We start from the raw sequence: 15,845 nt of genomic DNA, 5'->3' as shown, positions 1-15,845 counted from the left end.
GTATAAACGTAAAATATTATTTCAAATACTCCATGGTTTTGGTCAGGTCAGAAATACCATGGTAAGAACAATAACAATAACTGTTATTCTTGCTTTTGTTATGGTAGTGCCTATGGACAAACCAAGAATAGAGGGAACCCCTTTGTAATGGGCAATGTATAACTTATGGTATTTCTATTTTATGTTGTGTTTAAAGTCAGGAAGAAAATATTTTGTTTAGATCTAGTTTTGACTGAACCTTTGGGCTGATTTTCAGTCAGTTTGTGGTTGGCTCATCCCTAAAAGAAACAGAAAAAAAATGTGACAAGTTTTGGAAAAAGAATACATCTAAAAACTAAGTTCACTGGAATGTGACAGTGACTATTTTCTGAGTCAATACATATGATCTTTAAAAGACTGATATTGTTAAAATTACCTCTGTTTTGTCTCAAAGGGACACCCTCTAGGGATTAGTCTGTCTCTGTACTAGATTAGTGCTAAATACACACTGCCACTCAGAACTGAATGGGATAGAATCCTGGAGCATCCCAGCATACAGAGCTATAGATATGCTCCCAACCACACATGGACAAATGAAGAAACAGTGAGGACACGGTAATGGGGGTAGCACTTTGTTTTGGGAATGTTAACCTGTGTGCTCAGATCCAGATACCAGGCATCTGAGCTCAGTGCACAGTGCAGACATACCTTTGAAAAGAGATTTTGGGCCAAGTGTTGGCTGAAAGGGGGTTGAAGCTGTCAGCAAAGAAATGGTCTCCTGCTTTTGATTCCTGCTTTGTTCAGGGAAACAGTACTCTATACATTGTTTGTAAATGAACAGGACTGCACTTGAAAGAAACACTTGACTCCATCATCAATTTCTTCTCTTACTGGAAACAACACACAAGATCCCGAATTTTGGTTACCCGCTGGATTAAAAAATCGGTAACAATATGATAGAATCATAGAACCATAGGGTTAGAAGGGGACTGCACGGGCCATCTAGTCTAACCCCTGCCATAATGCAGGATTTGTTGTGTCTGATAGAATAAAGTGAGGATAGATGTGGGCTAAAGCATGGGGGAGGAGGGAATTCAACCCATAACCAGTGAGTGCATAAAGAGATCCTTGGGCTGGCCTTTTCTGCTATAATCTCATGTCTGGAAGAGAAGGAGAATAGAAAGTGCAAACTCTAATGCCTGAGGCCTGCCTTAAAAAAGAAGAAAAGAGTATTTGTGAAGGAGTTGGGAAACTGAGGGTATGGCTACACTTACCGTTTGCAGCGCTGGTCATCCAGCTGTGTAGGAGCAGCGCTGGTGTGTGGCCACATTTGCAGCATTAGCAGCGCTGCTGGGAGTGATGCATTATGGGCAGCTATCCCAGCATTCAAGTGGCCGCAACGTGCTTTTCAAAAGAGGGGGGTGGAGTGGGGTCTAGTGTGACAGGGAGCGGGGGGAGAGAGAGAGTGGATTTTTGGAGCCAACACTGTGTGTTTAGCTTCCTGACTTGAAAAATCAGAACATGTTTCCAACCCCTTAGTCTTAACTCTTAATTGCAAACAGCCTGCAGCCAACACGACTCCCCGCTGTTTCATTCCCTCCCTGCCTGCAATCTCATTTGATTGTTTACAGCCAGGTACAGATGATCACAGCAAACAGGAGATCTGTTTGTTTTTTAGATAAGCGGCAACTGCAACAGCCACACGGAGCTCGTTCACAACAAAACAAAGAGAGGCTGCATAACAAAACAGAGAGAGTAATTTATAAAAGCATTCTGGGATACACCTTATACCCTGGAGGCCAATCACAGCGCTGGTGTGTGGCCACACTTGATGACCAGCGCTGCAGCACCAGCGCTGGAATCCTTATTCCCCATGCTGAGTGAGGTGTACGGCCAGCGCTGCAGCCAGGGAGTTGCAGCGCTGGAAGTGCCCTGCAGGTGTGGCCACTTACTAATTGCAGCGCTGGTGGAGGCTTTCCAGCGCTGCAAATCGCCAGTGTAGCCATACCCTGAAAGCCAAAGGATAGTAGTTATTCCCTACAGACGTGATGAACTGCCCAAGGGCAGTTTGATGACTGGTGAATAGACTTGCCTGCAGGATTGCTGGTAAGGTGGGTAATTGAAAGCAGAACACTGTGATAGACAATTTATGAGACCAAAGGTTCCTTAGAATCACAAAAACCATTGAGAAGAGTAATGAATAAATGATCTCAGCTGAAATCACAGACTTAGCACCACATGAGGCAGCTGCTAGAAAGAATTAGGAAAGACAACAAATTGGATGATTTTAGATATTTACAAGACACACATAGTGAAAGAGGGCTGTTCAGAGAGATTAGCACCTCAGGCAAATGTGATCAAATCTTCAGCAGTGGGTTGCAAAAGAATATAGGAATATTTATGAAACATTATGTAAACAAATGGATGCCTGTCAAATTTAAAAAATGCATTGAACTACATTTCCCAATACTATTTAGTTTTGCCATTATCATTTCCAATCAAAATACACAAACAAATATAAAAAAACCCCTAAGAATATCATCCCCAATTTTCTTGCAGTGTTTTGGACTTTTTAGGTTTTTTTTTTTAAATGGTTGGTAGGTTTGTCAACATAATGGAAATTCCTCTGATAAAAGTGATTCATTATAAACCTTGGTTTTCAGGATTTAATTAGTATCTTAGCCATTTCAAATGGTTGAAATGGATATATCGTCTGTGCTTTATTAGTCACTGTGCCCAGTCAAAATGCCCTACTACTTTACTGTAACTATGAACCTCCCCTTAACCCAGGACACTCAATCTCTAACCCAGAGGAACTTCAACCAAACTCCTGGGTCTGAACAACCAAAAATTTGAGAAAGATTGTATTCAAACACTGGCCCCTTGATCTGTAACAGTTACAACTAATATCCTGTACCTAAATCTCTCTGAGTATTAGAAAAGTTCAGCTTTTGTTTGAATTAATAAACATTATCTGTGTTGACAGGAATTTATTACTCAGCAGCTCAGGATAACACCTGACCCTGTTGGGAAGAGTACAGACAATACTGAAGTTCTTTTCTTCTATGTGTTATTGAATTTAAATAGGAAATGCCCATTACCACTAATGGGAGATGTGCAGTAACCATATATAAGTGGTAGAACAGATCCCTGTGAATGTGATAGGTTTGTAAGGAATATTAAGGGATGCACATGACATTTGAACAATTTATTTATAATTCTGTTTTGCTTAGTTGTTTTGACTACCACATTTAGACTTTTACCTTTTATGCAAAATGGTCCATCATATGCACTTTTGGAACAGTCACAGGAGTAGCCATTGTATTTCTCGACACATTTACCTCCGTTTTCACAGTACATTCCATAGCTGGTGCAGTGGCCAGAGCAGCCAGGTTTCACCCCCAGTGTGACCTTTGCTCTCTCTTCCAAGTCCAGAGTCACCCCATTCATTCTTAAAGAGCGAATGCAACCCAGAAATCCTCTCTGGCCTCCTGCGGCACCTGAGAGATAATGCAAAAATAATGAATCTTATTTAGTTGTTTAGATATAGATTTACATGCCCAAAGTAGAGCAATCAAATCTGAAAATGTGGGCATAAGTGCCTTTCCCAAGCACCCATGGCAAGTTGCTAACAGAGAGCCAGTGTTAGAACTCAGTAGTTTAGGCCTAAGTTCAACCTTAAGTTCCTTCAATATGCTACTGGGCAATTCAGATTTATGGCACTAGTAGAGTTGACCATGGTTATGATTCAGAGAGAAAATCTAGTGCAATCACAGACATTCAATTTTGGTAATACAGTCAAACAACGAACACTTCTAAAGATTTGTAATGTACCAGGTAGGACAGACATTTTTGAATCTCAATGTCTATCGCCTAATTATTGTCTGAATGCCCCCTTATTCTGACCCTCCCCATAACTGCCCACAACTGTGAAAATTTAAATAGATAAAAATCTGAAAAAATGATTAAAATAAACATGATCAGTTGAAATTATAAGAAAATAAAAATTGAATTCTGCCAACCCTATTTACAGTTCAGTTTACTCAGCAACAGACTTTTAATTTCAGATCATCTTTAGCAATGCCAAAAATGTTAAAGAAGGGTCTGAGCTTGTGAATAATGACTGTACAACAGGGGCACACGTGGCTGTTTCCATTCCACTGACAGTATCATATTTACCAAGATACTGAAGGTTCTGTACATCATTTTAATTTACTTCTGTTGCTGAGCCTTCACTAAGATGTAAGGAAACTAGGTAAAGATTTTTTTTTCTTGTCTTGTTGCCAAACATATAGAGAGGTAGGAAAGTGCTTCTTTGCTCATCATTTCACGCAAACCTGGTCCTACCTAACAGCACTCACCATGTCTGCATAGTGGAGCCCCAAAAGCTAAAGAAGCATGAGTGTTGCTGGAATAGCAGCCTTTCGGTATCCAAAATGCAGTGAAGGCTAGCAACATCTGAAAGTGGGTAGGCAAACAGTGAAATGTGTCTTTGTTATATGGTACAATATAACTGGCTATTAAAATTCACAAGCAAAAGGTGGGGTGATGGGGTGTCAGACTGGAGGGTGAATACAGTAAATGGGGGAGGGGAGATCAAATCTAGGTAAGGTGGAGATGCTATTCATATCAGAGAGATGCCAGCTAAACAGTACTACCACAAGTTTCCTTCCATGCATGGCGTTCCCAGGCCTCTTTCAGTTCCTGGCTGAATAGCTGGGTGGGAGATCCTTTGGAAAAAAATATCTGGACAAAGCCTGCTTGCCTGCCTGAGGCTTGAGCTACAAATAAGAAAGGAGAAATGATAATAGGGTATCAGAGCAGTACTTGTTTCTCTGAATTGGGTCACCTTCCTTCTATAACCTATATTGCTTTTCATTTTGTACCCTACTATCACTAAGTGCTTCTGGAAAGAAGCCTGATATATTACCGTAACTGACACCAATGTGATGTCGCTGGAATGGAGCAACTGATCGTTGGGGCCTGTTATTTCTTCTGCTACTTACCAACATATAACTGGCTATACAGTTCCAATCGTGTGTGGCCTTCCGTTGGTGCTTTCCGGATCTCCTGCGGCAGCTGGTCCACCCGCAGACTGGCCTGCTTGACATTCCTCTCAGCGATGACTCGATGCCATTGGTCATCATTGAGTGGGTTGGGGGATCTGACAATGATCTCCACTGGGCCATTTCCAACATCAAATGAAAAGGACACTTCAATAGCAGCTGAAATACCAGAGGGGAGAACATCCATCAGAGGTTCAAAGAATGATTGTTATACCTGTTACACAGGCACCTTGGGACCCATCCTGTAAAATCCTGAGTGCATTCAAGACCCCTGACTTCAGTAGAAGCTGACGATGCTTAGCACTTCTCAGGAGGCCATTATAGAAAATTCTTATGGAATTTAACAGAAATTAAATAAATCTGGTTCTACAGAAAATTAACAGGGTTACACCAAAATTACTGTATAAATATTAGAACCAGTTGAAAAATAGTTCTTTTTTCGATAGAAAATTTGTACATAAAGGAAAAAATAGTGTTTGTGTTGACATTTTCAGCAGGAAATTCAAACTTTTCATAAAAAAAATAGCTGTTTCTGGATTTCAGTTTTCCAAGTAAAAATTTTTTTTTTAAGAAAAAAGACAGTTTCCACAAAAAATTGTTTAGCTGAAAGCCTAATTTTCCATGGAAAAAAGTTTTGATGGCAAATTTTCAACTAGACCTAATATATATTTATAGATGGTAATAATGAATGATGGCCAGAATTTTTTAAAATGACCCTACAAAATTCTTAGGCAGATTAAATTATATTGCTGGTCAAAAAATGTACAGAGACTTTATAAATTTATATTATACTTTGCAGGACTTTTCCATCTGGTGTTGCTCAGCACAGCACACGACTGACATTTATTACTAAGGAGGGCAAAGTGATTAATGAGGAATAGATCACTTTTGATGAGAAACATGATCTCAAATTACCTGCTATGATTCATCTAGGCGCCCTTTTGGCTGTAAAATTATTATATAATGGCAGAAAACCAGTTCAAAGAATTATTAGAAAATGGATTGCTACTGATAGTATTCACAAAGGAGGATTTAACCTAGATGTAAAGACAACTGGGTTTTCGGTCTATTTCATTTTTTTTAGGTATAAAAGAATCCATGGAAAGCAACTTCTGGCAGCTGTGTCATCCTTTTAAAGAGAATTCTTATGCACCATAGGGCTGTAAAGGGATCTTATACAGTTGTGCCTCTCATGTTGTGCATAATTCACTTCCAGCCTGTCTTGCAAAACTTTACTCATCCATACAGGGAAATTGCTTTTGATGGGCTAGTAAAATATCATTATTACCTATCAGCCTACTAAAAGGAGAACAAATACTTTTTGTGCCCAGGATAATATATTTTCATGGTGCTTTTTTCAAGGCTGAAGCAAACTGTAGCCATTTTTGTGTTTGTACCACATCCCAAAAAAGATATTGTATGAATAACCATTTTTCATAATCATGAATGCTTTTTTAAACAAAATTTGCTGCAAAAATCTTATTTATTTTTTGTTTTCCCCTCTCTTTTATGGAAAGAGAGAAGTTTAGAAGGAGAATTATACAGTTGTTTAGGTAGTGAAACATCCACCATTCTCAGCTACATGTAAGACTATTTCCACTTTTGAAGTGACCACCTCTCATGGCCCCTCAGCTCAACCAGTTTGCCTTTGTTTGCTCAGGACTTGGCTACAGAGATTAGTAAAAATGTTTTACTCTGATGTGGTGAAGTCTTCAAGCTTCTGGGGGTTTGGGATATAAGGGTAGGGCAAATTAGAAACTAGAACCAAATCTGTATAGTTATTAGCATACAGGAAGCATTGCAGCCTGCCTTGAAGAGTGGGTGGCTTTGTCTCCACTGTGGCTGCTCTGAAAAAAAACATTTCATATCTCTGCACACTGTCTGTCTCCAGCTCCTTAATTGCTTCCCGAAAGCGGGCTGTCTGCAAGGCTATAAGAGTGAGAACTGCTAAGCAGAGTATACATTTCATTCTCAGCCACCTGATGGCATTTTTGACGTTGCCAGTGGGTGCCTTTGTGAAACCCCATCTAGTATTCAGTCACTGAGTCTACTTTAAAAGTCTCTAAAAGAGACTCATTTGCTCTCAGTCATCTGGGTGAAGGTAGCTGCCATTTAAAGAAAAAAGATAATTGCAAATAGAAGGGGAGAAAGAGCAAGAGAGAGAGGTGGGGTAGGAAGAGATGAAGACATTTCAACCAGAACAACCAGACTTGCATAGCTCAGCTTTAGTAATGGCTGAAGATCAAGGTCTTCATAGCAGCCTGAAAGGTTTTTTCTCTGTGATAATGGTATTTAAACACAAGGAAATTCATACTAATTGGAGGAAAATATTAACTGTGACTTTAAAGCATAAATATGCAGGAATAAAATTCATACTAGTTAGTCTTAAATTTTTAATATTTCACCTTGTAACTTGAGAGGGAAAAGAATAAACATCTCAAAACAATGTACTTCTCATCAAAGATTTTTGTTTTGATTTGTTGAATGTGATAGGGGAAGAAGCACCAGAGAAGTATAGCATCCATGGATTACACTGACATATCCCGAAAACAAATTTAACACAGGTGTCATATAAAATATTGGAGAGTAAATCTGTATGCCAGTTTGCTGGCCTAAGAAAATATGAAATATATCAATATGTACTTCTTAAAGAGCGGATAAAATTGCTCACAGGCTGCATGTTAGTAACTCCTACAAGCAACTTCTACTATTGGTTCTCACAAGTAAGCAACTTTATTTATCTGTTTTAATAAATTTCTTACTCCACATCCTAGTGTATACAGCAATCAGAAGAATCTTTAACTAAAAAACTATTAGTATTGGGATTGTAACAGTGATGGGTGAACATGTTTATCCAGAGGTTCCATAGACCTAGACATCTAAAAGACTAGCAATTAACTGATTTTTTTAAGCAAGTCTCCCTCCCACCATTTTTCTAGCTTGTCCCTGCTGAAAAATTACCTGCTAGAGTTGACTCTCCCTCCCCAAAAACCCACAATGGTTTGGGGCCAAATTCATTGGAGAGACAGTTATAAGAACAGCCATACTGGGTTAGACCAATGGTCCATCTAGCTCAGTATCCGGTCTTCTGTGGCCAGTGCCAGATGTTTCAGAAGGACAGAACAGAACAGGGCAATTTCTAGTGATCCATCCCTTGTCATTTATCCCCAGCTTCTGGCAGTTGGAAGATTAGGGACACTCTAAGCATGGGGTTGCATCCATGATGATCTTGGCTAATTGCCACTGATGGACCTATCGTCCATGAACTTATATAATTATTTTTTGAACCCAGGTATACTTTTGGCCTTCACAACATCTCATGGCAATGAGTTCCACAGGCTGACTGTACATTGTGTGCAGAAATACTTCCTTCTGTTTGTTTTACACCTGCTGTCCCTTAATTTCATCAGGTGACCACTAGTTCTTGTGTTATGTGAAGGAGCAAACAACACTTCCCTAATCATTTTTCTCCACACCAGTCATGATTTTATAGACCTCTGTCATATTACTTCCCCCCCCCCCCCCAAAATCCATGGCTTGTGTTATAAAGCAGGTTAGACCAGATGATCTAATGATCCCTTCTGGCCTTAAAATCTATGAATCAATGAGTCTCTCTCTTCACCAAAACATTTTATGGTTCACCTCTCATTTCACCATTCTTCTAGCTTGTCCTTGCTGAAAAATTCCATGCTAGAGTTCTCTGCTTGATATTTGCTATGATGAGACTGCCACTAGAGAAAGAGATGCTTACAGATGGCTGGTATTCAGAGGACTGCCAGCTTAGAGAAAGTGGTTTTCAAACGTATGTCATATTGGGGGGCGGGGGGGGGGGGAAGGGAGAGACTGCAATCCTTTGGTCACACAGATTTCCTGTATGCTCATCTCTCCTGCTTTTCACTGCTCATCCTCACACCTGCTACTTACAGTTATTCTTTTGCAGTCTGTTCCTCTTAGCTCCTGCTACAGTTATAGTAAGGCTGTTGATTAATCGCAGTTAACTCACACGACTAACTCAAAGAAATTAATCGTGATTAAAAAAATTAATCATGATTAATCACAGTTTTAATCGCACTTTTAAACAATAGAATACCAATTGAAATGTATTAAATATTTTGGATGTTTTTCTACATTTTCATATTTATTGTATTCTGTGTTGTAATTGAAATCAAAGCGTATATTATTTTTTATTACAAATATTTGCACCGTAAAAATGATTAACAAAAGAAATAGTATTTTTAAATTCACCTCATACAAGTACTGTTGTGCAATCTCTTTGTCGTGAAAGTGCAACTTACACCTTTTTTTTGTTACATAACTACACTCAAAATCACAACAATGTAAAACTTCAGAGCCTACAAGTCCTCTCAGGTCTACTTCTTCTTCCAGCCAATCACTAAGACAAACAAGTGTGTTTACATTTACAGGAGATAATGCTGCTGGCTTCTTATTTACAATGCCACTAGAAAGTGAGAACAGGCATTTGCATGGAACTTTTGTTGCCGGCATTGCAAGGTATTTACGTGCCAGATATGCACAAAGGCAGAGCAAAAAGAGTATAAAATGCTACTATTCTGAGTTAGTAGCATCTAACACACACTTTGCATGGTGTAAACAATTATGTAAGGTAAATGGCAGTGGAATATCAGAGCCAGTGCCTTCCTAAGCATTCAGAACTGGCTGACATTTTAGAAAATTTACATCCAGCCTGGACCCATTCTGATGAAAAAAATATTCACCTCTGCAATTGGAAATTAAATGAATTCTGCTCAGTTTAGCCTTTCTAAGTGATGTCACTATAAACTTATTTTTATAAATACCAATGAGTCCATTGACAATATACTATTGATTCCTTGTCGCACTGAAATTCTTGTTGCCTGGAGAAAGACAGAAAAAATTCTCTTCCGGAACTAGTAGGTGGTATAAGAAAGGTTACTGAATTGAAAAACTGTCTTTAGTCTTTCTTTAAAAGGTAAAAATGTAAACATAGATACAATTTTAATATAGTTTTAGCCTCATAGTTTGGAAAAGGTGATACTATATTATTTACAAGACAAACACACAATTAAATTGTTTGTTTAAAAGATTTACCCCTTAACATCCCATCTATGGTAGAAAAGGTTTATTTAAACCCCTTTGGAAATTCTTCAACCAAATGCCTAAGGCTTGTGAGCTATTCTTTTTATTCATTTATTCTGATAGCATCATCAGCGTGCATTTTTAACCTTTTTTAGTTATGAATTTTGAAAGTGATTTACAAAGAACAAAAACCAATCACAGAGAAAAACAAGAACAAAAAACACTGAATGTCTTATATCAAAAAGCTGTGCAAAAAGCATAAGGGATCTTCTTATAAAGCTGCAGTCTCTCTCTAATATTTTTTGATGATTATGCTGTCCTCTGTTTGAATTAAACCTTCAGGGCACCTTATTTAATTTGTGGTGTGTGTAGTACCTACATCTGATTAATGTAAAATTGCAATTAGATTACATGTGAGAATGGACAGGGTATTTGATCTAAGATATGATGCCCCACTGCAACGAGGTGCTGCTCTGTATTTTATGAGGACATGTGTAGGTTGTCACATTAATTGCTTGAAATACAAGTCTGGATACTATTAAAATCATTTCAGTTTAATCTTTAAAAGATGCAATTAACATATTGTCCCTCTTCTGTACCATTTTAGCTGGTTATTTCTAGAAAGGTATTCAATTATAATGCTGATTATTCCAAGTGGACAAATTGGCATAAGCTCCAGCCCCCATGTCTATCTGAATGAAACCTGAATCTTTGGATCAATCTGAATTATAAATTAAATATATTACAATCCCTTCCCTCACCAGTTGTTTTTCTCAGGCTACAACACGTGTATCTCACGTACCAAAGAACCTGAATCAATGGACAGCTGATCTTTTTGTTCCTTCATTATCCCCTATATTTGATAGGAACCTTACTATCTTAATGGTCTTTGTCTCTACCTTGAGTCCCTGAAGTATGTTCTCCTAGTCTTTGGCGCTGTTCTTAGATGTATGACAAATTAAGGTGTGCATCTGAAGCCGTGTAGAGCATTTGAGCATAGTGCTGGGAGGCTCTGGGCAAAAGTGGTGGTGGTGGCTTGAAGCAGATGGCAGCAAAAGTTTGGGGAAGAGTCTAAGAAAAGGCAGGGCCATGAATTTAGTATAAAGGTGGAAAGGGCTGGGGACAGATGTCTTTTAGGGTACGTCTTCACTACCGGCCGGATCGGCGGGTAGCAATTGATTTCTCGGGGTTCGATATATCGTGTCTCATCTAGATGCGATATATCGATCCCCGAACGTGCTCCTGTCGACTCCGGAACTCCACCAACGCGAATGGCGGTAGCAGAGTCGACATGGGGAGCCACGGGCGTCGATCCCGCGCCGTAAGGACGGTAAGTAATTCGATCTAAGGTACTTCGACTTCAGCTACGCTATTCACGTAGCTGAAGTTGCGTATCTTAGATCGACCCTCCCCGCAGTGTAGACCTGCCCTTAGTGAAAATGGGTCACTTACTGTTCTGGGATTCAAAGGCTGGGACTTCATTTCTATATGAAAGTCCTAGGGGAGTTAGGTCAACTACCACTGAAGTCAATGGGAGCTTTTTGAATGAGTTCAATGAGAGATGGATCTGTGAGGGTCTGGGCTGCAGTGCTGGGCATTTACTGAGAACATCGGGATCCAGATCTCTATCTCACTTGATTCAGCCAGTCTGCCGAACGCTTGGCTCAGTGTTTGGATGAGACTGGAGCATAGATGAGCTGAAGTTCAATGGTTGAAGTTCAATGCAGATAAAATTGAGGTGATGCTTATAGGTTGGGGGAAGAGATTGGAAGATATGGAGAGAATTATCTCTGTTCCTTTTACTGATGCCATTTGTTACCAGAGTTTGCAATAAGAGGATATATTGGATCCAAGCAGCAGGATTCAGGAATGCCCTTTTCCCCCATTTTCATTTGGTGAGGAAATTATGACCGTTTCTTTCAAATGCAAACCTTTCAGTTACGATACAGGCTTTTTCCCATCTCAAGAATGGATTATTGCTATGTGCCTTGCATAAGGTTACACCTTAAGACAAGCCAGAAACTTAAGCTAGTGCAGAATGCAGCAGCCCATCACAGTGTGAAAACAAGACATCTACGCTGCAGGATGTTTGTACTGTCTGCCTTTTGATTTCTGGCTGGAATCTAAGGTGTTGGTTTTGATGTAAAAGCCATATATGACCAGGTACATGTAGAGGTGTGAGATCACCTTTCTTCGGAGCTCATGCTATGGCAGATGTGATCAGCACAGGCACTCCAGCTGGAGACCTCCTGAGTTAAGAGAGGGGGCTAAGGGCCCTCAGGTTTGACCTATTCTTCCTTGTTGGTATGACTTAAACAGGGGTTGCTGAGCTACAGTCTTTTTAATTAATGCTTTGTCATGCAGATGTTTGTGGGGAAGGCAGTTTTATTGGGGACTCGGTTTTATGGCGGTAATTGAAGAGCTGGTTTTCATTTTGGTGAACTGTATTTTTAGTCTGTGCGTGGATCGCTGTGTTCTGTTACTATCCAACAGTATTGGGCTTAATCTAGTCACTCACAGATTGAGGTGGGGGACTCATGTCACTATAGATCAGGGGTAGGCAACCTATGGCACAAGTGCCAAAGGTGGTACGCTAGCTGATTTTCAGTGGCACTCACACTGTCCGGGTCCTGGCTCTGCATTTTAATTTAATTTTAAATGAAGCTTCTTAAAACATTTTAAAAACCTTATTTACTTTACATACAACAATAGTTTAGTTATATATCAAAGACTTATAGAAAGAGACCTTCTAAAAAACGTTAACATGTATTACTGGCACACGAAACCTTAAATTAGAGTGAATAAATGAAGATTTGGCACACGACTTCTGAAAGGTTGCTGACCCCTGCTATAGATATTTGAGTCTTCATTAATACTGAGGAGTCAAAAGGACCCGTAGACTGTGGACAGACTTAACAACCTGGGGGGAGGAGTCAGTTCCAGCAAAGAAATCATAAGAATAGATTTTCCATCTCTCGCCTTCTTTTGACTATCCCTCTCCATGTCCCATTAAGGAATTCTGTGTCTATAAGAAGGGTGCAGCATACAGTTAAATGACATTATACTATTCACCCACCGCCGCTGATTAATCTGCAGTGTGAAATTTAATCCGCCCAGATGCACTGCATTAGCACATAAGAACGACCCTACTGGATCAGACCAAGGGTCCATTTAGCCCAGTAGACTGTTTTCTGACAGTGGCCAGTGCCAGGTATCCCAGAGAGAATGAACAGAACAGGTAATCATCATTCCCTATCGCTCATTCCCAGCTTCTGGCAAACAGAGGCTAGGGACACCATTCATGCCCATCCTGGGTAATAGTCATTGATGGACCTATCCTCCATGAATTTATCTAGTTCTTTTTTGAACCTTGTTATGGTCTTGGCCTTCACAACATCCTGTGGCAAGGACTTCCACAGCCTGATTGTGTGTCGTGTGAAGAAACACTTCCTTTTATTTGTTTTAAATCTGCTGCCAATTAATTTCATTTGGTGACCCCAGTTCTTGTGTTATGAGAAGCAGTAAACAACACTTCCTTATCTACTTGCTCTATACTAGTCATGATATTATAGACCTCAATCATATCCCCCTTTAGCCGTCTCTTTTCGAAGCTGAAAAGTCCCAGTCTTATTAATTTCTCCTCATACGGAAGCTGTTCCATACTCCTAATAATTTTTGTTGCGCTCTTTTCTGAACCTTTTCCAATTCCAATATAGCTTTTTTGAGATGGGGCGACCACATCTGCACACAGTATTCAAGGTGTGGGCAAACCATGGATTTATATAGAGGCAACATGATATTTTCTGTCCTATTATCTTAATAGGTTCTTAATTATTCCCAGCATTCTGTTCACTTTTTTGACTGCTGCTGCACACTGAGTGGATGTTTTCAGATAATTATTCACAATGACTCCAAGATCTCTTTCTTGAGTGGTATAATTGGGATTATGCTTTCCAATGTGCATTACTTTGCATTTATCAACTTTAAATTTCATCTGCCATTTTGTTGCCCAGTCACACAGTTCTGAGAGATCCTTTTGTAGCTCTTCGCAGTCTGCCTGGGTCTTAACTATCTTTAGTAAATTTGTATCATCTGCAAATTTTGCCACCTCACTGTTTACCCCTTTTTCAGATCATTTATGAATATGTTGAATTGTACTGGTCCCAAAACAGACCCTTGGGGGACACCACTATTTACCTCTCGCCATTCTGAATACGGACCATTTATACCTACCCTTTGTTTTCTATCTTTTAAATGAGAGCACCTTCCCCCTTATCCCATGACAGCTTACTTTGTGTAAAAGCCCTTTGGTGAGGGACCTTGTCAAAGGCTTTCTGAAAATCTAAGTACACTTATCTACTGGATCCCCTTGGTCCACATGCTTGTTGACCCCCTCAGAGAATTCTAGTAGGTTAGTGAGGCATTATTTCCCTTTAGTAAAACCATGTTGACTCTTCCTTAACAACTTATGTTCATCTGTATGTCTGACAATATTGTTCTTTATTATAGTTTCAACCAATTTGCCTGGTACTAAAGTCAGACTTACAGGCCTGTAATTGCCAGGATCACCTCTGGAGAGCTTTTTAAAAATTGGTGTCGCATTAGCTATCCTCCAGTCATCTGGTACAGAAGCTGATTTAAATGATAGGTTACAGACTACAGTTAGTAGTTCTGCAATTTCACATTTGAGTTCCTTCAGAACTCTTGGGTGAATATCATCTGGTCCTGGTGACTTTCCGCTGTTTAATTTATCAATTTGTTCCAAAACCTCCTCTAAAGATACCTCAATCTGGGACAATTCCTCAGATCTGTCACCTAAAAAAAGAATGGCTCAGGTTTGGGAATCTCCCTCATATCCTCAGCCATGAAGACTGATACAAAGAATCCATTTAGTTTCTCCGCAATGGCCTTATCGTCCTTGAGTGCTCCTTTAGCACCTTGATCGTCCAGTGGCCCCACTGGTTGTTTAGCAGGCTTCCTGCTTCTGATGTACTTAAAAAAAAATTTGCTATTACTTTTTGAGTCTTTGGCTAACTGTTCCTCAAATTCTTTTTTGGCCTTCCTAATTGTATTTTTACACTTCATTTGCCAGTGTTTATGCTAACTTTCTATTTTCCTCATTAGGATTTAACTTCCACTTTTTAAGGGATGCCTTTTTGCCTCTGACTGCTTTTTTTACTTTCTTGTTTAGCCACGGTGGCTCTTTTTTGGTTCTCTTATTATGTTTTTTAATTTGGGTTATACATTTAAGTTGAGCCTCTATTGTGGTGTCTTTAAAAAGTTTCCACGCAGCTTACAGAGATTTCACTTTTGGCACTGTACCCTTTAATTTCTATTTAACTAACCTCCTAATTTTTGTGTAATTCCCCTTTCTGAAATTAAATGCTACAGTGTTGGACCATTGTGGTGTTTTTCCTGCCACAGGGATGTTAACTTTTATCATATTATGGTCACTATTACCAAGCAGTCCAGCTATATTCACCTCTTGGACCAGATCCTGTGCTCCACTTAGGACTAAATCAAGAATTGCCTCTCCTCTGGTGGGTTCCAGGACCAGTGTCTCCAAGAAGCAGTCATTTAAGGTGTCAAGAAACATTATTTCTGCATCCTGTCCTGAGGTGACACGTACTTAGTCAATATGGGGATAATTGAAATCCCCCATTATCATTACTGAGTTATTTATTTTAATAACCTCTCTGATCTCCCTGAGCATTTCACAGTCAC

The 15,845-nt window shown here is 39.5% G+C and overlaps 1 protein-coding gene across 1 annotated transcript in view; it reads right to left on the bottom strand.

The window, feature by feature from the left end:
• Positions 1-15,845, bottom strand: part of CNTNAP2 (contactin associated protein 2) — a 1,620,276-nt gene that overhangs the window by 112,086 nt on the left and 1,492,345 nt on the right. The window contains exons 17-18 of the mRNA XM_039524081.1: positions 4,986-5,204; positions 3,243-3,479 (exon numbers count right to left, since the gene is read on the bottom strand). Of these exons, the coding sequence (XP_039380015.1) occupies positions 3,243-3,479; positions 4,986-5,204 (456 nt within the window). The remainder of the gene's footprint in view (positions 1-3,242; positions 3,480-4,985; positions 5,205-15,845) is intronic.

This window comes from Mauremys reevesii, linkage group 2, assembly GCF_016161935.1.
Source record: "Mauremys reevesii isolate NIE-2019 linkage group 2, ASM1616193v1, whole genome shotgun sequence".
NCBI lineage: Eukaryota > Metazoa > Chordata > Testudines > Geoemydidae > Mauremys > Mauremys reevesii.
The sequence above is the reverse complement of the archived record's forward strand: the minus strand, read 5'-3'. Positions and strand labels throughout refer to the sequence as shown.